The 24,881-nt window shown below is 42.9% G+C and overlaps 1 protein-coding gene across 7 annotated transcripts in view; it reads left to right on the top strand.

Annotated features, from left to right (window-relative positions):
- DLC1 (DLC1 Rho GTPase activating protein) overlaps positions 1 to 24,881 on the top strand; it is a 523,910-nt gene that overhangs the window by 464,862 nt on the left and 34,167 nt on the right. The window contains exon 1 of one of the 7 annotated variants that reach the window (XM_025393615.1): positions 8,125 to 8,658. The exons of 5 other annotated variants lie outside the window; for them this stretch is intronic. In XM_025393615.1, the coding sequence (XP_025249400.1) occupies positions 8,622 to 8,658 (37 nt within the window). In that variant the 5' untranslated portion in view covers positions 8,125 to 8,621. Of the gene's footprint in view, positions 1 to 8,124; positions 8,659 to 24,881 lie in introns of those variants that run through there. One more of the 7 variants, XM_025393618.1, reaches the window with a different exon arrangement.

Here is a 24,881-nt window from a genome sequence, read left to right as displayed (position 1 = left end):
AAGTGCTGGGATTACAGGCGTGAGCCACCTTGCCCGGCCTGCCAGTTTTCCTCTGTATATTTTGAGGTTTTGTTAGGGGCACATGGGTTCAGAATAGCTTTCCTTCCCTATTTTAGTTAAATAAACTTTTTAGTGTTGTATAATAACCCTCTTTACCACTTAAAGTCTTTTTTGAATTAAAAACTTTTATTTCTCACAAATTTGTAGTTATCCTAATTTTCCTTTTATTTTTAACCTTCTTATATCATAATGTTATGATGTAGCCCAAGTAAACACTATATAGCTAGATTTTTATTTTCATTATTAGAGATTCAGATATCTGGAGAACTCGGTTATGAAATGTAGCAGACTTTTCTAATCCTTTGTGTTGTTTTTGACTTAATATATTTATTTTGTTAACCCTCTAAAAGATGAAAACAACCAGTAGAGAAATAGCTATTTGTTCAGCAACAGAAAATCTGTATAACAGAGATCAGATCTAATCCTTTCTCTACTGATAAATCCTCAAATATTAGTCTTTCACAGCTCGTAAGTTGTATTAGTCCGTTCTTCACACTGCTATAAAGAAATACCCAAGACTGGGTAATTTATAAAGGAAAGAGGTTTAATTGACTTACAGTTCTCCGCAGCTAAGGAACACTCAGGAAACTCACAATCGTGGCGGAAGGTGAAGCAGAAGCAAGTAACTTCTTCACAAGGTGGCAGGAGGAAGTGTGTGTGTGTGTGTATGAGTGTAGGAAAAGCTACTATTTATAAAACCATCAGATCTCGTGAGAATTCACTCATTATCACGAGAAAGCACGGAGAAACCACCCCCCCCCCCATAATCCAATCATTTCCCAGTAGATGCCTCCCTAAATACATGGGGATTATAATTCAAGATAAGATTTGGGTGGGGACACAAAATCTAACCATATCATAAGACTTGTTGCTGGGTCTATTTTTAAAAATGTGTAATTCGTTGCCTTGCAGTTCCTCAAAGTGCAGCTTAATTCAACTGAATCAATAAGAGATAATTGAGTTAGTTACACATGAAAAGCCTATCTTGGAAGATAGAGGGCAGCTCCATTCTCCTGCTGACTATTCAAGTAAGTTAATGATCTGGAGCTGTGTAGGGGTTTCCAGAAATAGCTCTATAATGGCCATCATGCTGTAGTTAGCAGCAAAGAAAGGGAACTGTGTTTTATTTTCCAGGCAATTGCCCAAACCCACCCCATAGCATCTTTATTTTAGGACCAATCCACCAGAAAGAAAGAGCAACATACGTTTCAAATGAGCACAAAACGTCTCCTTAGTGGAAACAAACTCATGAGTGAGTCCATTCTTTTTTACTGACGAGGTGAAAGGTTGAAAATAGCCATCTTAGCATTGTACCTAGCTCTTGAAAAACTCACAGATGTCCCAGGATTGATTTATTACTATTAATGGATATATATCTGCACACACACATATATTGCACTTATGGAAAATTCAAAAGTCAAAACATTTCTGAAAAACTCAGTGCCCCTAGATCTCTACTAGCTTTTTAGTAGCAGGCCTTTTTATTATTATTATTTTTTTTTTTTTTTTTTTTTTGAGACAGGCTCTTGCACTGTCATCCAGGCTGGAGTGCAATGGCACAATCTTGGCTAATCGCAACCTCTGCCTCCCAGGTTCAAGCGATTCTCCTGCCTCAGCCTCCTGAGTAGCTGGGATTACAGGAATGCACCACCACGCACAGGTAATTTTGTATTTTTAGTAGAGATGGGGTTTCTCCATGTTGGTCAGGCTGGTCTTGAACTCCCGACCTCAGGTGATCCACCCACCTCGGCCTCCCAAAGTGCTGGGATTATAGGCGTGAGCCACTGCACCCAGCCGCAGCAGGCTTTTATAAAGGCCTCACTCTAAGCAAGGCGTCTATATGTGATACTAGGAGAGAGAAAAATAAGACAGCTAGAATATTTTTTGAGTACATAATAAAATCTGTAACTAAAAATAAAGCCAAAAATCCTATCTAGTAAATGACCTGTTTTGTAAATTACATTTGTATCTCAGCATTTCTGGGGTCAAACCCTATAGGGAAAACTAAGTAAACTCCTAGTTAATAATTGAAAAGAACAAATAAGCTTTAAATTTTGTTTGAAGCTTGTTAATTTTTATCATAAATTAATAAGCTTAAAAGGCACATGACATACCAGTAAAAATATTCTCATAAGAAATGACAAATGGTTAATATCCCTAATGTACGTAATACTTACAGATCAATAAGCAAGGACAAAAATGCTTCATTGAAAAAAAATAAAAAGTTGGCCAGGCACGTGGCTCAACCTGTAATCCCAGCACTTTGGAAGGCAGAGGCAGGCAAATCGCTTGAGCCCAGGAGTTCAAGAACAGCCTGAGCAACATGACGAGAATCCATCTCTACAACTAATACAAACGCTAGCCAGGCATGATGACTCCCATCTGTAGTCCTAGTTACTCCAAAGGCTGAGGTGGGAGGAGCACTTGAGTCCAGAAGTTTGAGGCTGCAGTGAGCTATGGTCACACCACTGCACTCCAGCCTGGGCAACAGAGCAAGATCGTGTCTTGAAAAATATACAGATAGTTAATAGATATAGATATAAACTTGTTTTTTTAAAAAAGAAAATATTTAACCAGTATAAGCCAGACCCAAAGAGGCAACTGTTATATGATTCTGCCTATAAGACATACCTAAAATAGTCAAATTCCTAGGGACAGCAAGTGACATAATGGTTACCAGGGGCTGGGGAAGGGGAGAATGCGGAGTTTATCACTGAGCTTCAATTGGGAATGATGAAAAAGTTCTGGAGATGGATAACGGTGATCGTCACACAATAACGTGAATGCACTGTACTTACTGCTACTAGACTGTACATTTAAAGATGGTTAAAATGTATTATATTATGTACATTTTACCATGCCATTTAAATTAGTTAATTCGAAGGGAAAGTAGCCTAGTTGCTTTTGTGAAATAAAAAGTGATCACAATGTTTTACTTTCCACTTGTTTGATTTTTGTGTAGTCAGGGGACACAGGAAAAGAATCAGAGCAGTCCCTGGTAAAGACCAAATGGATGTTGGGGCTGAAACCCAGCACTTTTGAGTTCATTTTCTGGCAGGGAGGCCTTGAACTGATGGACCACCTGAGACTTTAAATGGAATAGCCTTTAAAAGGAAATCCTACTGTCAATATAGTACGTATCTCAGGAAAGCATGCTGGTTGATTTATCAAATCAGAACTAAGAATTCAGTACGTTCAAGCCCGCCATGGAGCTCCTTACAGAGCCCTATTAACAGAGCTGTGTCCTCCAAGTGCCCTCTTCATGTTCATTTTAGTTTTGCCCAATACCCTGCCTTTTTTAGGGTTTAGTAAATACTTGTTGAATGATAAAAGTACTATACTGGGCTGGTTCATAGTTGGGGTTTAAAAGGTTATCCGAAAATTGACTTAGATCACATTTTCACAGGCACAACAGACTCTCAGACTCTCATTTTTTCTTTTTTTTGAGACAGGGTTTCACTCTGTGGCCCAGGCTGGAGTGCAGTGGCACAGTCTCGGCTCACTCCAGCCTCAACTACCCGGCTCAAGCAATCCTCCTGCCTCAGCCTCCCAAGTAGCTGGGAACACAGGCACAGCAGCATGCCCAGCTAATTTTTTTTTTTTCATGTTTTGCAGAGATGGGGGTCTCCCTATGTTGCCCAGGCTGGTCTCAAACTTGTGGGCTTGTGATTTTCCTGCCTTGGCCTCTCAAAGTGCTGGGATTACAGGCATGAACTACTGTGCCCAGCTTCTCTCTCTTAAAAAATATCACTGGGAGACTAAATTAACCTTCCCCATATTTTAAACTTGCATTATTCAAAAGTTGTAGTCAAAAGAAGGTCTGAGTGAACAAGAGACATACTCCAGTTAAAATTAAAAGGGGTGAATTAATTTGCTGCCTGAGCGCTTTATTATTCTCCTCTTTCTTCATCCTACGACACTCCAGCATTCGGGTTTTGACAAACTCTGAAAAGGCTAAATACCAGGTAGGGTAGAGAGTGGGGTTGGGGGAGAACCCAGACTGGGGTCACTAAACCTTAAAAATAAATGAATGTTTTAAGGACAATCATTCGATTTCTAACTTAATTACTTTCCTTAATTGAATACCATTTAAAATTATTTTCAAAACTTTCTATTCTTTGTCATATGTTCTTTGAACATTATAAACAAAAATTATCTCCCCAGTAATTTTGCAATGCTGCACTGAACACAAATTATAACATTTTCCAAGTGCAGAGGAGTCTACTATTTCCTCAAGGAGAGAAATCAATTTCCAAAGAGATTGCCTGGCTCATATCACTAGAGCAGAGTGATGTCCAAGCTGAGGAAAGAGCATGACAGGAAGTGAACAGCACAGGTCTTGGTGCCAAATCATTTTTTAAAAATCTGCCACTGAGAACAAGTAAGTAACAACACCTCACATAACTTGTGATGGGTTTTCATTTTAACTGAAACAGTTTCAGAGGACCCTAAGCTGTTGGCACTGAAACAGGCTACATTGAACGGGTAATTCCTGCCTCTTAGTTTAGCATTTCAAACCAAAATCTCACTTAATGCAGATCAGCTGAAAAATCCCTTCTACCATCATCTGCCTATGACAGAGACAGATGAAACCTTGGATGATGACTTGAAGGTTAAATGAAGAGGAAGGACACTGTGGGGCCTGGGGCCCCTCAGAGGTAAAGCACCACTGTTTGTTGACACTCTGCATGATTTTTTCACTCTTTCCTTCCCCTGCTTGTAAAAGTTCCTCAGATTCACAAAGGGTAATTCCAAGGTCTCATTTTGTTTTAATCTTCTCCTGGATGATGATTTAAATAGGAATTTCATGTTTTAGTTCTAATAATAGTGGCCAACATTAATAAGTGGTTAATATGTATTAAGCACTTATGTATATTATTTTATTCAAGCCTCATAAACCCCCATGAGGTATGCACCATAACAACCTTCTTTTTTAAAGGTGAAACTGAAGTTTTGAGAGGCTAAATAACATATTCAACTTCACAGCCATCAAAAAAAAAAAAAAAAATGAAATAGACCAGGTGCGGTGGCTCACGCCTGTAATCCCAGCACTTTGGGAGGCCAAGACTGGTGGACTGCTTGAGCCCAGGAGTTCAAGACCAGCCTGGGCAACATGGCAAAACTCTGTCTCTACAAAAAAATACAAAAATTAGCCAGACGTGGTGGCACACACCTGTAGTCCCAGCTACTTGGGAGGCTAAGGTGGGAGGATCGCTTGAGCCTGGGATCCTCTTGTCCTGAGTGGGATGCACAGACTTTCGGCTGCAGTGATCTGAGATTTCACCACTGCACTCCAGCCTGGGCAACAAAGTGAGACTATCTCAAAAACAAGAATGAAATCATGTCCTTTGCAGCAACATGGATGCAGCTGGAGGCCATTATGCTAACTATATTAACACAGGAACAGGAAACCAAATACTACATGTTCTCACTTATAAGTGGGAGCTAAACACCGAGTACTCATGGACATAAAGATGGCAACAATAGACACCAGGAACTACTAGAGTGGGGAAAGAGGGAGGAAGGGGAGAAAGAGCTGAAAGACTATTAGCTACTATGCTTAGAACCTGGATGACTAGACCAGTCATACCCCAAACCTCAGCATCATGCAATGTATCTGCTCATGTACACCCTGAATCTAAAATAAAAGTTTAAATTATAACATAAACCAATAATATATTAATCATAAAGCTAGTAAGTGGCCTGCTCTAAAAGTCCTGCTTTCAACCACTATTCTCTTAAGCGTAGCAGCTTTCAAAATGTAGCATGTCCATTTCTAGTAAGAGTGGAATTAAAGCTATAAAAATCGGGGCTTAGCCCTTGTCATAGGATGTGTAAATAGACCAAAGATTGGAAGAGGATGAGATTCGGGGAAGGTCAAATGCAAACCAACGCATCACCAAGAGAAAGGATTTTGGAGCTATTATTAGTAGTAGTATACAATGAGCAAACTATCTCCAGAGAGATGTAATGAAATTAGAAAAGATCCAGGGACAGCGGCATCAATAATCAAGGAGAGAGAAATGGGGCTTGAAGAAGAAGAAAAGTCTAGCCTGTTTTATTCTGGAAAGACGAATGCTAAGTGAAATTAAAAAGACTCCTGGCAACATAATTAAATTAGAATACAACTTTAACCAGCAAATAAAAAAACATTAAGAACTCATTCTGAGAATTGGTGTATTTGGAGGGGAGATATTTAGAATATCTGTATTTTTAAGGTTTGAATTTTTAATAAATAAGATAAATTAGTGTGTTTTGAAGGTGCATTCTTATTTTTTAAGTTTGAATATTACACTGCAGCCTGAGAGATCTTTTCAAATTGCAAATCCAATCACGGGATGCTTTCTTCCATTAAAATGGCTTCTCGCGGTTTACCACTGCTAAGGTCTTTCCTTAACATAGTCACGCAGGGCACTGAAAGTTGTTGCTTTTACTTTCCTGGCCTCCCGTGGAATCACACTCCCCCTTGCCGGTGGTGAGCTCTTGGGCAACTCCTCCGGCTCCCACACTCCTGAAGGCAACTGCATCATCTGGGCCAGGTCAGATCTCCATTTCCTGGGCCCTCACAGCACGGCTTTTTCATACACCCCTGTTGCTTCCCCCCACCAGACTGTAGCCCTTGCACCATCAGCAGTTACATTGTAAGTAGGTAAAAAGCCTGGAAATATCTGAACGGAGGAGTCCCATATCCTTTAGAGCTGAATTCTGGTTTAGGTAAATTAGGGAGCCAGTAGTGGAGTTAGCCTATTTATTTATTTTTGTAGAGATGGAGTCTTGCGACATTACCAAGGCTGGTCTCAAGTTCCTGGGATCAAATAGCCCTTCCACCTCGGTTCCCAAAGCGCTGGGATTACAGGTGTGAGCCACTGCATTCACCCAGCATTTTTATTTTGTTTTATCAACATTTATGAGGGAAAGGGGAGAAGAGTCTTGTGTATGTAAACTAAGATATGGCTATGAAACCAATACGTTTTACACTATAAGGGACTAATTTCTCCTATTTGTATTTGCCCCATTTAAAAACAAATTGTGCCCTTCCCCAGTTCCAATATTACCTCCCTGCTTTATGTATCTCCATCAAACATACTCTATATATCTCATTTATTTTGTTCGCTGTGCATCTTTCCTACGAGAAAGTAACCTCCGGGAGGGAAGGGGTATTTGTCTCTTTTGCTCACTTCTGTATCTCCCAGCCTACATCTGTGTTTGGCACATAGTAAATGCTCTTTCTGTATTTGCTGAATGAATGAGTTGAGTTCAGTAGTCTTCCTTGCCCAGAGATAGCAGGCAAAAAGCATCAATTAACCCTGAAGTAAATTTTCATGGAATCCCTTTCTGAATTTTTTAAGACTCTTACTGCAACTGTATTTAGCTGTGATCTCTTAACATCAGGCTTCCTAATACATCAGGGGGTCCTCAAACTACAGGCCATCAGAATCATCGGAGAGCTTGTAAAAGTTGCAGATTCTCACCATCAAAGATTAGAATTCTGCAGACAGGCGCCAGCCAAGGACAGTTCCAGGAGTTGCATTCGGATTGTGGCCCAAGGGCCAGTTTGAGAAACACGGGCTGTGACCCCCAGCACGTGCGAGTAAAAGCTCAATTCCTCTAAGGCGGTATTTATCACCTACATTCGCTCAGTACCCCACGCGGGTTTTAGCAATAAATAACCAATGTCCAAGGGACAGGTACTCTTCACGCGTTTTTACAGATCTGGAAACACTGCCACTTTCCCTTCCTCTCCGCTTCCCCTCGGTTCTCGCAAATTTACGCGGTTGCCGCTAGGATAAAAGACAGGTAAAAAGTGCGCAAAGCTACCAAGAAAAAGAAGGAAAGCGCAAGGCACACTAGGGTCCAGCCCGGACACCTCCGCCAAGTAAATGCCTTGTGACCTTTGCCTTTGCACCCGGGGCCAATAGTTGGCGACTTTTAGGCGCTTCCCGCTGGCAACGTGGAGGCCCGTGGGGGAAAACATTCCAGCCTTGGGCGGAGGAGGCGAGGGTTGGGACAGGGGGGCGGGACCGAGGGGCGGGGCCTTGGCGGGGCTGGGCTAAATGGCGGCCTGAGGCTGCGGCCGCGGGGAAGAGACTCGGGGCGGGGCGGAGCCTGACAGTGGGGCGGGGCCAGAGACCAGCCCGTCGCCAAGGCCCGCGACCCAGACCGCTGGGAGGAGGCGATGCCGCCGGGTCTGGCCCCGCCCCTCGGGGGGTGGGCCCAGCGGGAGGGCGCGGCCGGCGGGGCGCGCTGGAGACAGTTCGCTCCGGCTGCCCGAGCGAGGGCGCTTCGCTCCTAGCCAGGACATGGCCGCACCTCTCCACAGCAGGATCCCCGGCTCACGGGCTTCTCGCCCAACTCCCTGAGCGCTCCCTGTTTTCGATCTTTAGAGAACGCCTCGTTCTTTCTGGGTCCGTGGCGAGGGGCAGGGAGCGGCGAGCAAGGATGCGCTGAGGACCGCGAGGGCGCGGGTCCCGGGTGCCGCCGTGGGTCCCGACGCGGGAGCCGAGCCGCCTCGGCCTGCCTCGACTTCCCCACTGCGCTTCCGCCGCCGCCCGCCGCGCTTGATGTGCAGAGAGAAGCCGGACACCATGATCCTAACACGTAAGCTGGACTTGCGCCTTGCCGTCGGGCCGGCCGCGGGAGCCGGCTGCGGAGGGGACCTACCGCGAGAAAGTGTCACCCCGCCTTGTCAAGTCGGTGCTTGTTGTTCTGTGCTCTTGAAACGCTTTCTGCGGAGTCTCCGGAGTTTCTTGAAGGTGGTGTGGGGATAGCAGGACTCGCAGTTTGGGGAGGGAGTTTGAATTTTGGAGGAGTGACCCTTGATTACCTTTTGCCTGGGGACCGCGGGTCAGCGCGCCAGGCGGGCTCTGGATCGGCCGCAACCTATGAAGGGAAGCCCTGGTTCACTTTCTTCCTTGAGCCGGGTGGGGGCTCGCGGCTCTGGCTCGTGGGGCGCGGCGACACCGCCTTCTACCTTCCTTTCCTTTGGGGACGACTGCTCTGCGCTCGTACTCACTTTCTGTCATTCACCAGGCTAGTCCAAAATCAGCGTGAACTCCTGGAGGGTTTACTGTTTGGGAACGTTTTAGACCCTAGTGGCACTTGAAAAAAAAATTTTTTTTTTTTTCATCACTGCTTGAAAGTCAGTTCACCAAAAACTTGTTTTCCTTTTCAACCATTTTGGGGTCAGATACTTTATACGCTGGGAATTAACTCAGACCTGGCCAGGGAAGTCTCGGTTTGGTAGCCGCGGGTACCTGGAGAGTGTTGGGGTAGTTTAGCAAGCCCCGTGGCTTGCAAAAGGGGTTCTTCCTAGGAAAAAAAAAATACAGTGGGTTTCCCCTCCCTCCCCCTGAGAACGGTCGCTGAATCGTGTCCCTGAAATGCCCCCTTGGAGATACCCATGCCCTTGACCCCGACAAGAAGCCCGAGGAGCGAGTTCCTGGGCCGGAGAGAGGAAGGAAGCTCGCCTCCCGACCCGACTATTTTCGTAACGAGGCGACAGCTTCTTGGAAACCTGCCCCACTCCATGTCCCTGTCCCCACCTCCAGAGTCCTGGGCCGAGCCTTTGATCCCTCCGAAGGAGGTGCACCCCTCCTCTCCACAGCAAAGCGATCCTGCTGCGTGTAGTTTTCTGCGTCCGCGAGCGTCCTTCAGCGCACAGCCCCTGGGGCGAGGAAAGTGAGAGGGGACACCGGGTCAGGCTGGTGGGGTCTGATCCTGATCAGCAGCCTGCTAGCTGGGCGAACCTGAGCAGTGACAGGACCTCACTGTGCCTCCTTCATCTGCAGCAAAGGGGTGATAACTGTATTACCTCCGCGCGGGGAGGTTGTGAGGATCAAATGAGCTCATTCAAGCAAAGTGATTAGCAGGGTGCCTGTTCCCGATGTTCAGTAAATACCCAATGTGTGCTTATCACTGCAGAAGGAAACCCCTGCTTGCAGTCATTAATCTGCATTTAAAGAAGGCTTCGTCCCACTCCCCACCTTTCCCCATCCCCAGTCTTGTTTTGAGTGAGTCTTCTTACACCCAATATGGGTAAGCAAATGGGTTCATTCTCAGGATTCAGAGGTTGTTTCGGCGATTATTGGTGAGATAGAAGAATGCAGCCTAGGCCGGTGGCATTGATGATGTATTTGGGAAAAAAAAATACAGCTTGGGAGAAGGCAGAATACTGAGTCTCAGATTACATTTTTTTTTTCTCCAAAATTCTGTTTGCTGAAGGAATGAGGGAAAATTAATAGTCCAGCAGATTGCAGCCCTCTGAATGTAAATCTATCAGCAGCTCCAAGAGGTTGACTAATTCGCCATCCATCTGGACTACAGACTGGTCCTCGGTGGAGATAATTTGCAGACCATAAGTGTGGAATTAATGGAGGTGCCATCTTGGCTTGCAGACGGCAGCAGATGGTCAGAGGAGTGTCTTGTAAGGCAGCAGCCCCTCTAATGGAAGAACTAAAGTCCTGGGGAACCAGTGTCAAATGGTTAGCAGATGTGTGCACAAAAGATATTTTGAGACATTTTCTGAGAAAATGTTGGCGATTGCATGTATTCACTTTTATTGTGGCATGCCAGATTTACAGAGTGGCCGATGCATACTGAGTGCAGATGCATACTTTCTGCATTAGCACTACTGTTCAGAGTTTAAAATGAAGCACAGCAGACTGAGTTTCTCTCCTGGCTGTTTTGAAAAGTTTGCTTTTGACAAATACTTATTTTAATTCACGCAGAGTAACACCAGACACCAAACAGCCTGGAAGTTCAAAAAGGGGACCGGAGGATAAATAGTTTCCAACTTAAATCTTTCCCTGGAGTGGGTGAGAAAAGTGGTTTTGGTGACTTGTGTCATAACTTCCCAATTGCAGATTTCAGAGAAACACCACTCATTCCTTGAACAGTGAATAGTTGAGCAATTAACTATTGCTAACTATGAAGGCAGTGTTTCAAATGTTAATGCACTGGAAAGACTGAAGGATTTTCTTAGGGCTCTGGAGTAAAGGTGAAAGGCAGGTTACCCTTCAACCTAAAGCCTTTGTTTGCTTGTTTTTTTGTTATTCTGTACTGCAGTTCAGAGAGCAGACTAAGCAAAGTTTAAGAGCATTTTTTACATTAAAAGAGGTGTGTGGGTGCTTCTGGAAAATATACCAGACTAGTACAAAGACATGTTGTGATTCAACAAGCTATTACTGTGAAGTGAGTTTAAAAATGTATATAGTACTTAAACTCTTATTTGTAGAACTATTATGGGACTTAAAGGGGATATGGGAGGCCCCAGTTGAGATGCCTTCCAATCAGAGGCTTGGTGAGATTCCAAGAGGTGGTTTCAAATACAGAAATAAGTACTTGGGTTTCCCTTGGTGTCCCCATGGAGATTTTAAGCCATGACGCAATGTTTAAATCATAGTGGTATTTTTATGACTTAAGCCGCTAAATATGCAATTTGAAAATATCCAGGGAAGGGTGATTTGGTCCAGAAGAATGGGGACATCCAGAGTACAGTGGGTGAAATGGATCGGACTTTTTGGAAGAGAGCCTTGTGCTGGACAGGATGGTCCAGCATTGTCAACACAAGTTTCTCATGCTTCACTCTCCTTCCTAGCAACAGGAAGACGGAAATGAGGCCATGCAAAAATAAAAGACCCTGAAAGGCTCCAGACAATACTTGATCCACCCTACCATTCACCCTGTACAGCCAGAAGACTTTTACAAAAGTAAAAATAACTTCAGATGTTTCCCCTTCCTCCCTGGCTATTGCCAAATCATTAAAGACCTAATTCTCAGTGCTTTGCAACATCATAGCAAAACCTGGCCCCATGGTGTGACTGGCATCCAGACCCACATCATGCCAAGCCTGTTCTTGAGATTATAAAGAGGACCTGGGGAGAAAGGTGATTTTCATTTGTAATGTTTGCACAGTCCAATGATTTGAATTACATGAGTTGGGATCTAGTGGGAGAGAACTAATTCCTTTAACGTCTAGACTAAGTTGTATCTCTGACTTTTCTCAGAACGCTCATTTTATCAGGATCTACCCCTAAAATTCTTAGTTTGGAGTTCTGGGGCAATAAGGCAAAGGAATAATCTGTACATCATTCAAGACACTAAAAAATGAATTCTTCATGTTGTAGTCAGGGTGAACTAACGCCCAACCACAGAGTGTAACTATCCAGTGTGTCCTAGAAAGCACAATTCCAAGACCCTCTTTTCCATGTCTGTGAAATTAGAAGGAACATGCTTTTCTGGAGCACTTTCACAACTGTCTCTATTTCCAACTCTGTGGCCTTTGCATATGGATGAATGCAGAGGGAGGTGAGTGCTGTTCCTCTTCGAAGGAAGACAGTGCTGTAGGGTTGAAGTATGTTTGATAGGACTGGGTTACTGCATGGAGTGAGCACCATCCATGGTGTTTTCTTTCAACCTCAAATTAGTTAGAGATCCAGTTAATGTAAAAGGGTTTAGATTCCCAGCTGAGAAGGGCTCCTTCTGTCCTCTGGCCCTTTTCCTTCTGTGGGACCCTGTGTTATTGTTAGGGATTACCATGATCACTGATAAGAACTGCAGAGTCCTCCTGGGGGCCCTCTAATTAGGTCTACTCTGTCGTAAGGTTTTGTTCACTAGACATTTCTGCCTTGCCATCATAATTAACGGAGAACAAGAAGAAAACCCTCACATTTAGCCCATAAACTTTCATAGTGTCTCCCAAGCACCAATCCGACTTCTCTAGTCTGGCCTTTATAGAGCCTTACAGTTACTGTGCAATTTCCTGGGAGGCTTGTGGTGCATAGGTAGGGAGCTATAATGTTAGAGTCCAGGAATGATCAATTTTTTGTGAGTCCCCTCCATGGAAGGGAGTCTAGTGAGAGGAGACTTGGGGCTCTGTCTTTAACATTTGGGGGAGTGTTCTGGGATACCATTTTCTAAATCTCTGGCCCGCATTGACTGTACCAAATAATGCTTTCTTCAGTGAAAGTACTTTCCAATATTATTTCTAAAGGAGACTTTTCTCCCAAATGTGACTGAAAATATGTGAATGCCTGCCTTTAAGGAAATAAAGTTTGGGGCACCAAAAGGTGAACTATTATATCCTTCTAAAGTGAAGCCAAAACACAGCGGAAATCAGTTTCTCTTAATCATTCACCCTTGGGTTTTTTTTTTTTTTTTGGGGGGGGGGGGGGGGGGGAGGGGGTGTTCTGCTACTAGACTTACTTTCCTCGTGAAAAGTGTGCTTATTTTCATTTTACATTTCTCTAGTTGGTGCCTTTTGGTGTCTACCCCGTCCCCCGTTGGGGAAAAATATCAAAAGCTCATTGAAGGCTGAGGTCAGTGAAGCCTGAGTCCTCAGATGCCTTTGGCACCTCCCATCCACATTTTGTTCTCTGCCCTGCCCCACCTTTGAGTGTCCTGTGGAGAGGACTGGAGGTCACTTCCTGAAGCTTGTCAGAAAGGCGCCTTCCTTCTCCTCGCAGGAGTCTCTAAAGGATGTTTAAGGGACAAAAGTTTTCCACACCCTGGGGTTGTAGCATTTCCCAGGCTGGCAGCACTTAGGAAGCCACAGAAGAAGAGACGTCAGCGGTGAAATGGCCTGTGGCCCATGCACCACAGCCACGCGGTGTCCCTCCTCACACTCAAGTGACAAAATAGAGAGAAGATGCTGAAATCCTGAAGTGATCTTTACCTCTCGATTCTGGAGAAACCGTAAACGCATAAGGGATCCAATCTGCATACAATTCTCTTTTTCAAATTGCATAGCACAGAAAGGGCATTTTATATAATGCTTGGACATCTGTAAAAGTCATTTCATGGGAAGTTCTAGAACTTTGCAAAGGCAGCCTGGAAAACCAGTGCCTTTTCCCTACTGAGGGGCAGCTGAGATGCGGAGAGGTTCAGTGACTAGCCCAAGGTCACATGTGAGTTGACTGGAACCTCAGACCCCTTCCCGTCAGCATGTGTAAACAGAATGAGGACAGCAACAAAATGAAGGCCTTAAGTTGTTTGTAGGAACCTGAAGCAGAATTTGACCATTAGATTAATTTCTGTTCATTCATTAGTGTTCATTTAGGGGGCTGGGTGTCCCAAGCAATACTGGTGAAAATAATTCCTTAGCTCACCTAGAACACAGCAAATCTTATTTTTTTCTCATACTTTTTGGCACAAAACTGAGAAAGTCTAATTGAATAGTGTTTCCTCTTTGAGGTTTGACATAGAAATGGCTGGAGGTAGCTTATACTCCTAACCAGTACCTGCCATGTTTTCATTGTTGCTTTGATAAGGCAACTTGATATTTCATTCATTTTCTTTTTTCTGTTAGAATGGATGAAAATATGGGTGAGCAGTTTTTTTAACAGACCTTCCTGCTATCCCCTTTATTTCTAATGTAAGGTTTTTATAGCATTGTAATTTGCACACTATTTTGTTTTCTACTGTGCTATGGTAGAACTATAAAGCAAAAGCCAATGTTGGGGGAGATGCCCCTCTTAGAATAAGCTTTGCTAACGTATGTAAAAGAAGAGTTAATTTGTATGCCAACTTTTAATAATAGAGACAGGGTTATTCTAGGTTTGGAACTAGATATTTTGCCTTGAATAGTAAGTTTAAAGAGGGAATGGATTATATAATCTTAAAACATATGCTTCATTTTACCAAAAAAAAAATGAGACTCAGGAAAATAAGGACCCTTAAAACTGTATCAATTAGTTAGATACTTTTCTTTCTTGAAATTCTTCTTCTATACAGTTATCATCTTCAAAGGACTTCGTACTTTATGAGCTATTCCAAATCACTGTTGTTAGTGCGTAGTTTGAAATGTGTAAATATTTGACATAGAATATGGAAATACATATACACACGAGTGTGTGTGTGTAAGGATAGATAGGTGTGTGTGTCCGTATCGCAGCGATTTATTTTTATCCTGCCCTAGGTTGAAATGAAATAAATGTGATGATTCAGTATCCATTTCCTTCATAGTTTATTTTGATTTCAGTTTGACCTCTTTTTGCTGGGTAATAAGTGCCAATTTTTGATTAGTTGGGAGATATTTTCTGTTCCTGGAAATAACTGGATCCGCACAAGACTAGAGGGCCTGATAGAGCCATGTCCCTCATGGGCTCAGATTCATCTGGAGCTGTTGCCTTTGCCAGGGAAGAGCACATATTTTGATGTGAGCTACTTGCCTTTTCCTGGTTTATGTGTTAAAAAGAGTGCTTTGCAAACTCTTGTACTACAGGATCCCCGAAGAGGATTTCAGTTGATTTAACTTCTACATTGCTAAAGCGTCACTTGCAGGGCTTCCATCCCAGGTATAGACTTGCAGGGCGTGTCTCCCAACGTTTCCTCCTTTCAAGGCAAAACCATTTATTAAGTTGTCATCACATCACAGGGAAAATGGGTCCTTTTTCCCCTCCTTTCTATAATTTCTAGGAATGTTCTTTACTAGAAAGCTGTATATGTATGTCTCCAAACCTCAAGCAGAAGAATAAGAGAAAAAAAAAAAAAAAGAAAAGAAAAAAACTTAAAAAGAAAACCCCCCAAAGCTTCCATTCCTTACTAGGACTGAAAACCAGTATGGTGATGTACAAGTGAGGGCACTACTGAAATAGGCAGGAAGGGCTCTAACCTGGAGATGAGAGCTCGGTAGCTTTAAGCTAGCCCCTTCAGCAAATCACCTCAATTCTGTACCAACTTCCTCATTTGTAAAGAAAAAAGATGAAAAGCTTCAAGATGCATTTCAGCGCCCAAGTCATGGGTTCTTTGGAAGATAAGATACTCTAACAGAAGTACGAACATGAAAGATCAATAAGGAAAGTAAAACTCTTAAGAGCTTTCTGTGCATTGAAGTGTTTTCTTCCCCTCAAGTTGAAATTTAGAGGGCTGTAGACACGCACAGAAGCAAACGTTGGTTTTGTGTTCTCTGTAATATGAATACAAGCTTCATGGGACAAATCAAGAAGTCGCTCGATCTCTTAAAAAGCAAATTGAGCCAGGTGTGGTGGCTCATGCCTGTAATCCCAGCACTTTGGGAGGCCAGGGCGGATGGATCACTTGAGGTCAAGAGTTTGAGACCAGCCTGGCCAACATGTCAAAACCCCGTCTCTACTAAAAATACGAAAATTAGCCGGGTGTGGTGGTGAGCACCTGTAATCCCAGCTACTTAGAAGGGTGAGGCAGGAGAATCACTTGAATCTGGGAGGCAGAGGTTGCTGTGAGCTGAGATCGCACCACTGCACTCCAGCCTGGGTGACACAGTGAGACTCTGTCTCAAAAAAAAAAAAAAAAAAAAAAAGGCAAATTGGAAATGTTAGCTCTTAAAATAAAAACAATTAAAACTTTCATAAATTTACAAAATTGGGGATCTCTCATAGCAGTTTCTAGTGGTCCAGTTTTTTGAGGGAAGAAGAATGTCTCCATGTAATTGATGAGAAATCTGGAAAATTAACAGTGGGCATGGAACCCTTTCTAGAGGTGGTCTTAGAGAGAAGGTGAAATGGGCATAAAGGAAATATTAGAGTCAAAAGCTTGGGGAGTTTACAAAGCCACTGGCAAGCCCAGGTTTTATAGATGAAGCAACAGGACCAGAGAAATTATTTCCTTAAGGCCGCCTATCTAGTGGATTCTTTCCTGGAGCTGTTTTCCTGACTTGTTACAGTAATGCTTTGTCTTCTGTGATAGAGTATCAGAAGGACTTCAGGGCATCCAGATGCAAAGCTGTTTTACATCTGAGGAAATAATGTTGGTTGCTCATTGAATAACCAGGCTCAGAAGGTGCTTCCATCTGATCCGTGAGATAACTTACTTTCTACTCTGTACTCCTGCTTTTTACTCTGTGTTGTAGTGAATCTGGACCGCATTCCTCCCAACATCTCTGCTTCCCAGCTTACCTCTTCCTTCATTCGGGGTCCTTTACACTGATTCCCCTCTCCTGCAATCCAGTTTCATATCCAAGATCATAATGCTTCCTTCAATAAAGAAGCACAGACTGGGTCCAGACAGACTCCACTTGTCTACTAGCAAGAAGGGATACCTCTCCTACTCTGATGTCACACGTCTTTCCTATGTCATATCACATTCCTCTTCATACCATACAGAAGTTCTTCATTTACTCTTTTTTTTGTTTTTTAAAGAAAAGCTATGCATGAGAATAGTGCTTTTCAAATTGGTCACATTGGTAGATAACAGCGTTTAAAAATACATAAAAATGTAAGACTGCATCACTTACTGTAGGTTTTGTTTGAAAATTCTTTTATAATAGTTACATATATAGGCACATGTTTATATGCATGAATTTGTACTTATATTTATACACACACATACACATGTACATACATGTTTATGCGTGTACCATGTTACAATGTAGAATGTATTTCTTATTGTGGATCCTGGTCAGAAAAATTAAGACCACTTACTAGAACAAAAACTGTATGAGTGGTTTATTTCTTTATGTAATATTTATTGAGCAACTGCTGTGTGCTGCTGTACATGCTTGGGATATATCAGAGAATAAAATAGACAAAGAAGCTTACCCTTGTGGAGCTTATAAAGAGGAAAGATAGAAAGTAAACATAATAAGTTTTGTGAAAGAAGAAAAAATAAAACAGGAAAAGGGGGAGAGAGGGCCCAGGTGCCATGGCCCACGCTGGTAATAACATACTTTGGGAGGGAGGCTGAGGCAGGCAGATCATTTGAGGTCAGGAATTCGAAACCAGCCTGGCCACCATGGTGAAATCACGTCTTTACTAAAAAACAAAAAAAAAAAAGAAAAATTATCCAGGCGTGGTGGTGGGCGCCTGTAGTCCCAGCTACTCAGGAGGCTAAGGCAGGAGAATCGCTTGAACCTGGGAGACGGAGGTTGCAGTGAGTCAAGATTTGCATTCCAGCCTGGGAGACAGAGTTGAGACTCCTCAACAACAACAAAAAAGGCGCCCGGGAAGGGGGTGGTGGGGAGTAGAGGAAGAGGGCATGGGAGGAGGCCGGTGTGGCTGGATCAGTCAGAGCGAGATGGGGCGACAGGCGGGGTCCTGACAGGAACCGGGACATGTGGGACATTGTTAGGAGTTTGGCTTTCACCAATGAAAGGGGCACTCGCTAATGTCGCCTGTACAGGATCACCTGAGGCTTAACAAACAGATAGACCTCACAGTAGCCCTTAGGAAACCAGTTCATTTCCAAGTGGAGGATAGAGGATCTTCATACACACTGTACTCCACTGTCAATTTCCTTTCCACTTGGCTTCCCGCTTCAAGTCAGGAGCTTGAGTCTTTCATTTTCCCTGAGAGCTGCTGGCAGCACGCCTAGTTGAATCAATAAATAGTGAAGGAGAAAATGTAGGATGATTAGCTTTAGCTAAACATATGACTGTACTAGAATATACCGAACGATAGATGTGGGTTAGCTGTTGCTAAGCCAGACAGCCTAAGAAACTGACTTAGTGACTGAGGGTCTCCCAGAAGCTTCCTGTTTTTTTTTTTTTTTTTTCAGACTATGCATAGCAGATGTTTGGAATTTTTTTAGGCACCTGAGGGTAGGAATGCTGTCAGTTGCTGGTGAAAATCTTTACCGTGATTAGATAACATTAGAGGTTAATAAATATTAATATATGAAGTCTGCTGTCTGCCTTAACCTTGCTAGGAATTTATTTCACATAGATAACTCCTGATAACCAGTCTTTGGCAACTGTGTATGTTTCACATTTGGTTTTTTTTTTTTGATTGCAAAGAGCAAGAGATTCATGTCATCGGTCTCAGTCTGCCTTTAAAGAAAGGAAAATAGTAATAGATTTTTTTTTTCTTTTCCTTGTTCACACCAACCTATCTGTAATTCCTTTGTGCACAAAGTTGTCTTTTGGGATATACAAATGAATTACAAAGTGAGAAGTTGGTGGAGTGAAGAAGGGGGAATTCATTTGAGAGAACTCAGGGCTTAAGGTATGACAGCTTGGTACGTCCTCAGAACACCAAGGAGTTTGGAAAGCCTGGAACAAGCTTACATTTGGAGGCCTTCCAAGAGCTGAGTGGATAGGCAGATGCCAAACTGTGAAGGCTGTGGTCTTTGCTGAGGAGTTTGGATTGTATTTGAAAGGCGGTGGAAAGTCACTAAAGAATTGTAAGCAGGGGAGTGACATAATGAAATATGTGTTTCATAAAACCAGCCCAGTGTCTCCGGGATCCTTGAAGGCGGATGGATTTGTTGGGGGCAGGGAGGGGTGAGGCTTATCAAAGAGTTCAGTGAGGAGGCTGTTAGGATAATCCAAGGGTGAAAAACTCCAGGACGAAGGAATACAAAGAAATGTTATCTGGGTTAGTGGTCCTCAATCCTGGCTGCCTTTAAACTTAGGGAGCTTTTCTGAAATACAATGTCCAGGCCCTACCTAGATTGAGTGAATCAGAATACTTGGGGAGGGGGTGGTCGATGTTTTTAGAAAGCTCCCAGGCCAGGCACGGTGACTTACGCCTGTAATCCCAGCACTTTGGGAGGCTGAGGCAGGAGGATTGCTTGAGCCCAGGAGTTTGAGATCAGCTTGGGCAACACAGCGAGACTCTGTCTCTACAAAAAAAAGTTAAAAACTCAGCCAGGCATGGTGGTACACGCCTGTAGTCCCAGCTACTCAGGAGGCTGAGGCAGGAGGATTGCTTGAGCCGAAGAGTTCAAGGCTACAGTGAACTGTGATCGTGCCACTAGACTCCAGCCTAGGTGACAGAGTGAAACCCTGTCTCAAAAAAAAAGAAAAGAAAAGAAAACTCCCCAGGGCAATGCTACCTACATCCAGGGCTGGGAGTCACCAGGATCTCCTTACCTTACTACAAGTGTTTTTGGTCGTGATTTGCTTCTCCCAGTGACCTCCCTGTGGAACCCACCCATCAAGTAAAGATGGGTTGTAATTAAAGCCGTTGTATCCACGTGCACAACATTCCTGCAAAATTGGCCACCTTGATGTCATCAGAATTGATAAGCAGTGTCTTCCCTCCCATTTGAAGGAATCTTTGTCACCACAGGGAGGAGAATGCATCTTGGTTTGGTTCAGAAAGCACCGCCTGCCTGCACGCAGCTGACATGGTTCTCTAGCAATTGAAGCATCAGCTTTTTCATGAATCTTCGCCCATATGTCTATCAGATTTTAGGGAATCCAGGGAATCTGCAAAGTGCTTGAATTTTCTTACGTTCCTTTAATTTCTGAGAATTGCATTTAAAAAAAAACAAATTCACTGTACCATTTGCATCAAAGCCTGATTTCGGTAGCATGTTATCAAAGAAGAGAGGAAACCCAAAAGTTCCTTCTGTGAAGCTAGAGCGAATGGAAGATTGAAGTAATCATATCTTGGTTAGACCCAATTACTGTTGCTCAATCAGCTAAGATAACAGAGTTCAAAAGAATGATGCTGGGGGTGGGGAATTTTTGTTCAGCTTACTGTTGAGGGGTGATGGGAAGACAGGATCATCCCGTCATGCCAGGAAATGTGCAAATATGGCCTAATGGTTCCCAGCCATACACAAAAGGGTGTCCGGTACCTCATCCATCTAATGTCCAGAACTGCTTTGTGAAACGACTTTGACAAAAGCTGTTTCCAATAAAAATTTCCTGTTTCCTCCTAAGGCATTTGTGTGTTGTTTGCTTAGAGAAAACCCAGGTATAAAAGTTTCATTGTATTTCCATTGTATTTTTAGTTTCTAATGGCATTTTTGTTCAGTGGGGAATGTTTTTTAAAAATCATCCTCGTAATTTTCACATCACCACCCACATACATTGAAGGGAAAATCACACACTCAGAGCTGTGTTAGAGGCCCCCCAAAACAAGCATGAGGTACATAAAGGTGTCCAAAGTAATGTAATATATGTGCGGTTTTCTGTAATATTTTAAATTTTATTCATTGTTACATAATATATATCATATATATTTGTTACATAATATACATTTTATATATATATATATATATTTTTTTTTTTTTTTCTTTTTTTGAGACGGAGTCTTGTTTTGTGACCCAGGTTGGAGTGCAGTGACCCAATCTCGGCTCACTGCAACCTCCGCCTCCTGGGTTCAAGCAATTCTCCTGCCTAGGCCTCCTGCGTAGCTGCGACTACAGGCACCTGCCACCACGCCCGGCTAATTTTTGTATTTTTAGTAGAGACGGGGTTTCACCATGTTGGCCAGGCAGGTCTCGAACTCCTGAGTTCAGGTGATCTGCCCGCCTTGGCCTCCCAAAGTGCTGGGATTACAAGTGTGAGCCACCACGCCCAGGCTGTTACATACAATATTTTTAAAGGGAAGAACCTGTCTTGCAGGAAGAACCTTGCATTTTTGTAAGTAATTGTTACTTCTCTCACTATGGCATTTGAATGTAGAAATCTCATTTTTTAAAATTTTTTTATAAGTTTTTTTTTTTTTTTTTTGAGATAGAGTCTCACTGTATTGTCCAGGCTAGTTTTGAAGTCCTGGGCCCAAGCAATCCTCCCACCTCAGCCTCCTGAGTAGCTGGGAATACAGGCAGAAACTCTTTTTCCTTTTTACATTTTTTGTAGAGATGAAGTCTCGCAATTATTGCCCAGACTGGTCTTGAACTCCTGGCCTCAAATGATACTCCTACCTAGACCTGCCAGAATGCTGGGATTACAGGCGTGAACCACTTCACTTGGCCTCAGAAAGCTCATTTTTAAGGAGAGGTGGTTACTTCTCTGTCTGTTTCCTCATGTGTTTATCTCAGAGATATTAGTAATCCACATTTTAGGATCAATATGAGGTGTAAATGAACTCATATGCACTAGTGCTTAGACAGGGCCTTATGCATATTAAGCACTCAGTAAAGTGACGCGTTGATAGAACTGTTGAGAGGCAAATGGGAAGACTGCATGGAGGAGGTGGCATTTGGTTGGGATCTTGAAGGATGAGTGAAATTTCATCTTGAGCATTTCAGGCCAGAGAATTCACTGAAGTACAGTGTGTGTGGAGATGAGCACCAAATTTACTTTGGCTAGAATGCTCGGCTTCAGGGAGCTGAACAATTAGGTTGGCCAAGTGGAGAGTCTTGAAAACCTTGCCGGGGTGTTTAGACCTTTTTCTTTTTTTTTTTTTTTTTTTTTAATTTATAGGGTCTTGCCCTGTTGCTCACGTTGGAATGCAGTAGTGTGGTCACGGCTCACTGCAGCCTCGACCTCCTGGGCTCAAGTGGTCCTTCCACCTCAACCCCTCAAGTAGCTGGGACGACAGGCGTGCGCCACCATGCCTGGCTAATTTTTGTATTTTATGTAGAGATGGGGTCTCCCTATGTTGTTCAGGCTTGTCTTGAACTCCTGGGCGCAACACAGTCCACCCAACTCTGCCTCCCAAAGTGCTAAGACTACAGGCGTGAGCCACTGCACAGAGCCAGGACCTGATTCTTTAGGCATGCAGCTCCAGCGAAGTTTGTGAAGGAGAGAGAAGATTAATGCTGTAACTCAGAAAGTTTGACGAGTCAGGATTGGTGGACAGATTCTCTTCAGAGAGGGGAGTCTACAGACCCAGAGTTTTATTAAGAGTTAGGAGATTAGAGCAAAAGTAATGGCATGAATCGGGGAATGAAACTCTGTGACTCGCATGTGGATATAGGTTCATTTCACATTAAATAAAACAAAAATAACTGATTTTTTAAAATGAGTACATACATTGGATTGTTAGTACTTTCTCTTGACCCATGAATTGGAAAGTGTAGGAGTGAGGTCAACAAGTATTCCATTTTCTAAAAAATATGTGACAACTTTTTACAGTTTTCTAATTCTGATTTCTACAAAAACAGTGGGTTAGAGTCTCATTGAAATGCAGCCTAAGTTTTCATGAGTGGACTTTTTGTGTTGGTAAAATAGTCATATGCTTGTCTATTTCCCATGGTTTCACATCAAAAGGAAAGACAAATTCTCATTTTTTTAGGGTGAAGACAAGAAAGGATAAGATGACTAGATCTCTGCCATTTGGGGAGTACTGCTTTTTAGCCGTTGTATAAACTGTTAATTAAATTATCTGCTGAAGAAGCAAACGTTCGCCTGTTTACATTCTTTCCAACTAAGTGGCCCTAAGAGTGACTATTTTGACACAGCTTTTCTGATCAATTTATGACCATTTGGAGTCATTTTATTTCTTAGACAGGGCCAGTAGAAAATAAGAGAGATAGCCAGGCACAGTGGCTCATGCCTTTTATCTCAGCTACTTGGGAGGCTGACATGGGAGGATCATTTGAGCCCGGAAGGTCGAGGCTGCAGTGAGCAGTGATTGCACCACTGCACTTTAGACTACTGAGCAAGACTCTGTCTCAAAAAAAAGGCCAGGTGCGGTGGCTCACGCCTGTAATCCCAGCACTTTGGGAGGCCGAGGCAGGCAGATCACGACGTCAGGAGATCGAGAGCATCCTGGCTAACACGGTGAAACCTCGTCTCTACTAAAAATACAAAAAATTAGCCGGGCGTGGTGGTGGGCGCCTGTAGTCCCAGGGAGGCTGAGGCAGGAGAATGGCGTGAACCCGGGAGGCAGAGCTTGCAGTGAGCCGAGATTGCACCACTGCACTCCAGCCTGGCAACAGAGGGGACTCTTCTCAAAAAAAAAAAAAAAAAAAAAGAACAAGACAGGAATATGCATTTTTGTGTTCCTCAAATCACATAGGAGCTTAAATAAATACTTTGTAAAGTTAGATTGTTTAAAAAACTAATATCTTACATCTTCCATGCCTCTTGGCATGAAACTATTTTTCTAAGTAAAGCAGGCTCATGCTTTGGCAGTATTGGCTAGTGAATTGGTATCTAATTAAGGCTTTTGTATGTGTGCTGACCTAGTGCCGTGTCTCTCTCGTCAAAAAAGGGCGGACATTGAGAATTTTTGGTTACTCACCACTTATTAAGTTAAATATTAAGAAAGCAAGCACATTTACTTTTTTAACAATCTATTGTTCAATGTCTAACAATCTGTTCAGTGAAAATAACCTCTAAGTAGCCAAATGAAATGTGTTTTTAAAATAGTTTTAAAGACAAACAGCGTTTTTTCTTTCCATATCTATCTTTTGTAGGAGGGGGCGGGCACACAGATAGGGCAAAAGTAATGTCTTCATTCTTTTTTTTTTTTTCTTTTGGTTACAGAGTCTTACTCTGTTGCCCAGGCTGGAGTGTAGTGGTACCATTGAGGCTCACTGCAGCCTCAGCCTTCCAAGCTCAAGCAATCTTCCCACCTCAGCCTCCAGAGTAGCTGGGACTACGGGAGGGTGCCACCACCCCTGACTAATTTTTGTAATTTTTTTCTTTGGTAGAGACAGAGTTTCGCCATGTTGCCCAGGCTGGTCTTGAACTTCTGGGCTCAAATGATCCTCCCACCTCAGCCTTTCAAATGCAGGGATTATAGGCGTGAGCCACCACACCCAGTCTAATTTCCTTATTTTTTAAAATAAAATGTTGAGCTTGTATATGTTTTTCCAGCAATATCGTTTTCTGGGAAGTGTTTCTTTTATAATTTTATTTAAAACATCTTTATTTCCTTACTGAGACAAAATGTGGATATACACATATGAAAAAAGGTAAGCTCAAATGATTCACTTTGGACAATTCTACACTTCTATTCAGTGCAGACATTGAAGTTCTTCCACAATGATGTCACTCCATCGTTCGCTCCCAATTCAATCCTAAGTCTTGGGTTGAATAATGCTACTTTCACTGCTACACTGAAAAGATTAATGAAGTTCACTTTGCCATGCTATTTATTTCCAGGCTACTGCCATAATTGTTTTTAGTTTGGGTATTAAGGAACTCATCAGGAGATGGCAGGTTTTGTTGTTTTTTTTTTTTTTCTCTTTCCTGTGCTCAGTGAGTAAATTCCCACTTGCTT

Source organism: Theropithecus gelada, chromosome 8, assembly GCF_003255815.1.
Source record: "Theropithecus gelada isolate Dixy chromosome 8, Tgel_1.0, whole genome shotgun sequence".
In the NCBI taxonomy this organism is placed as follows: Eukaryota; Metazoa; Chordata; class Mammalia; order Primates; family Cercopithecidae; genus Theropithecus; species Theropithecus gelada.
Note: the sequence above shows the minus strand (reverse complement) of the source record. Positions and strands in the feature narration are given on the sequence as shown.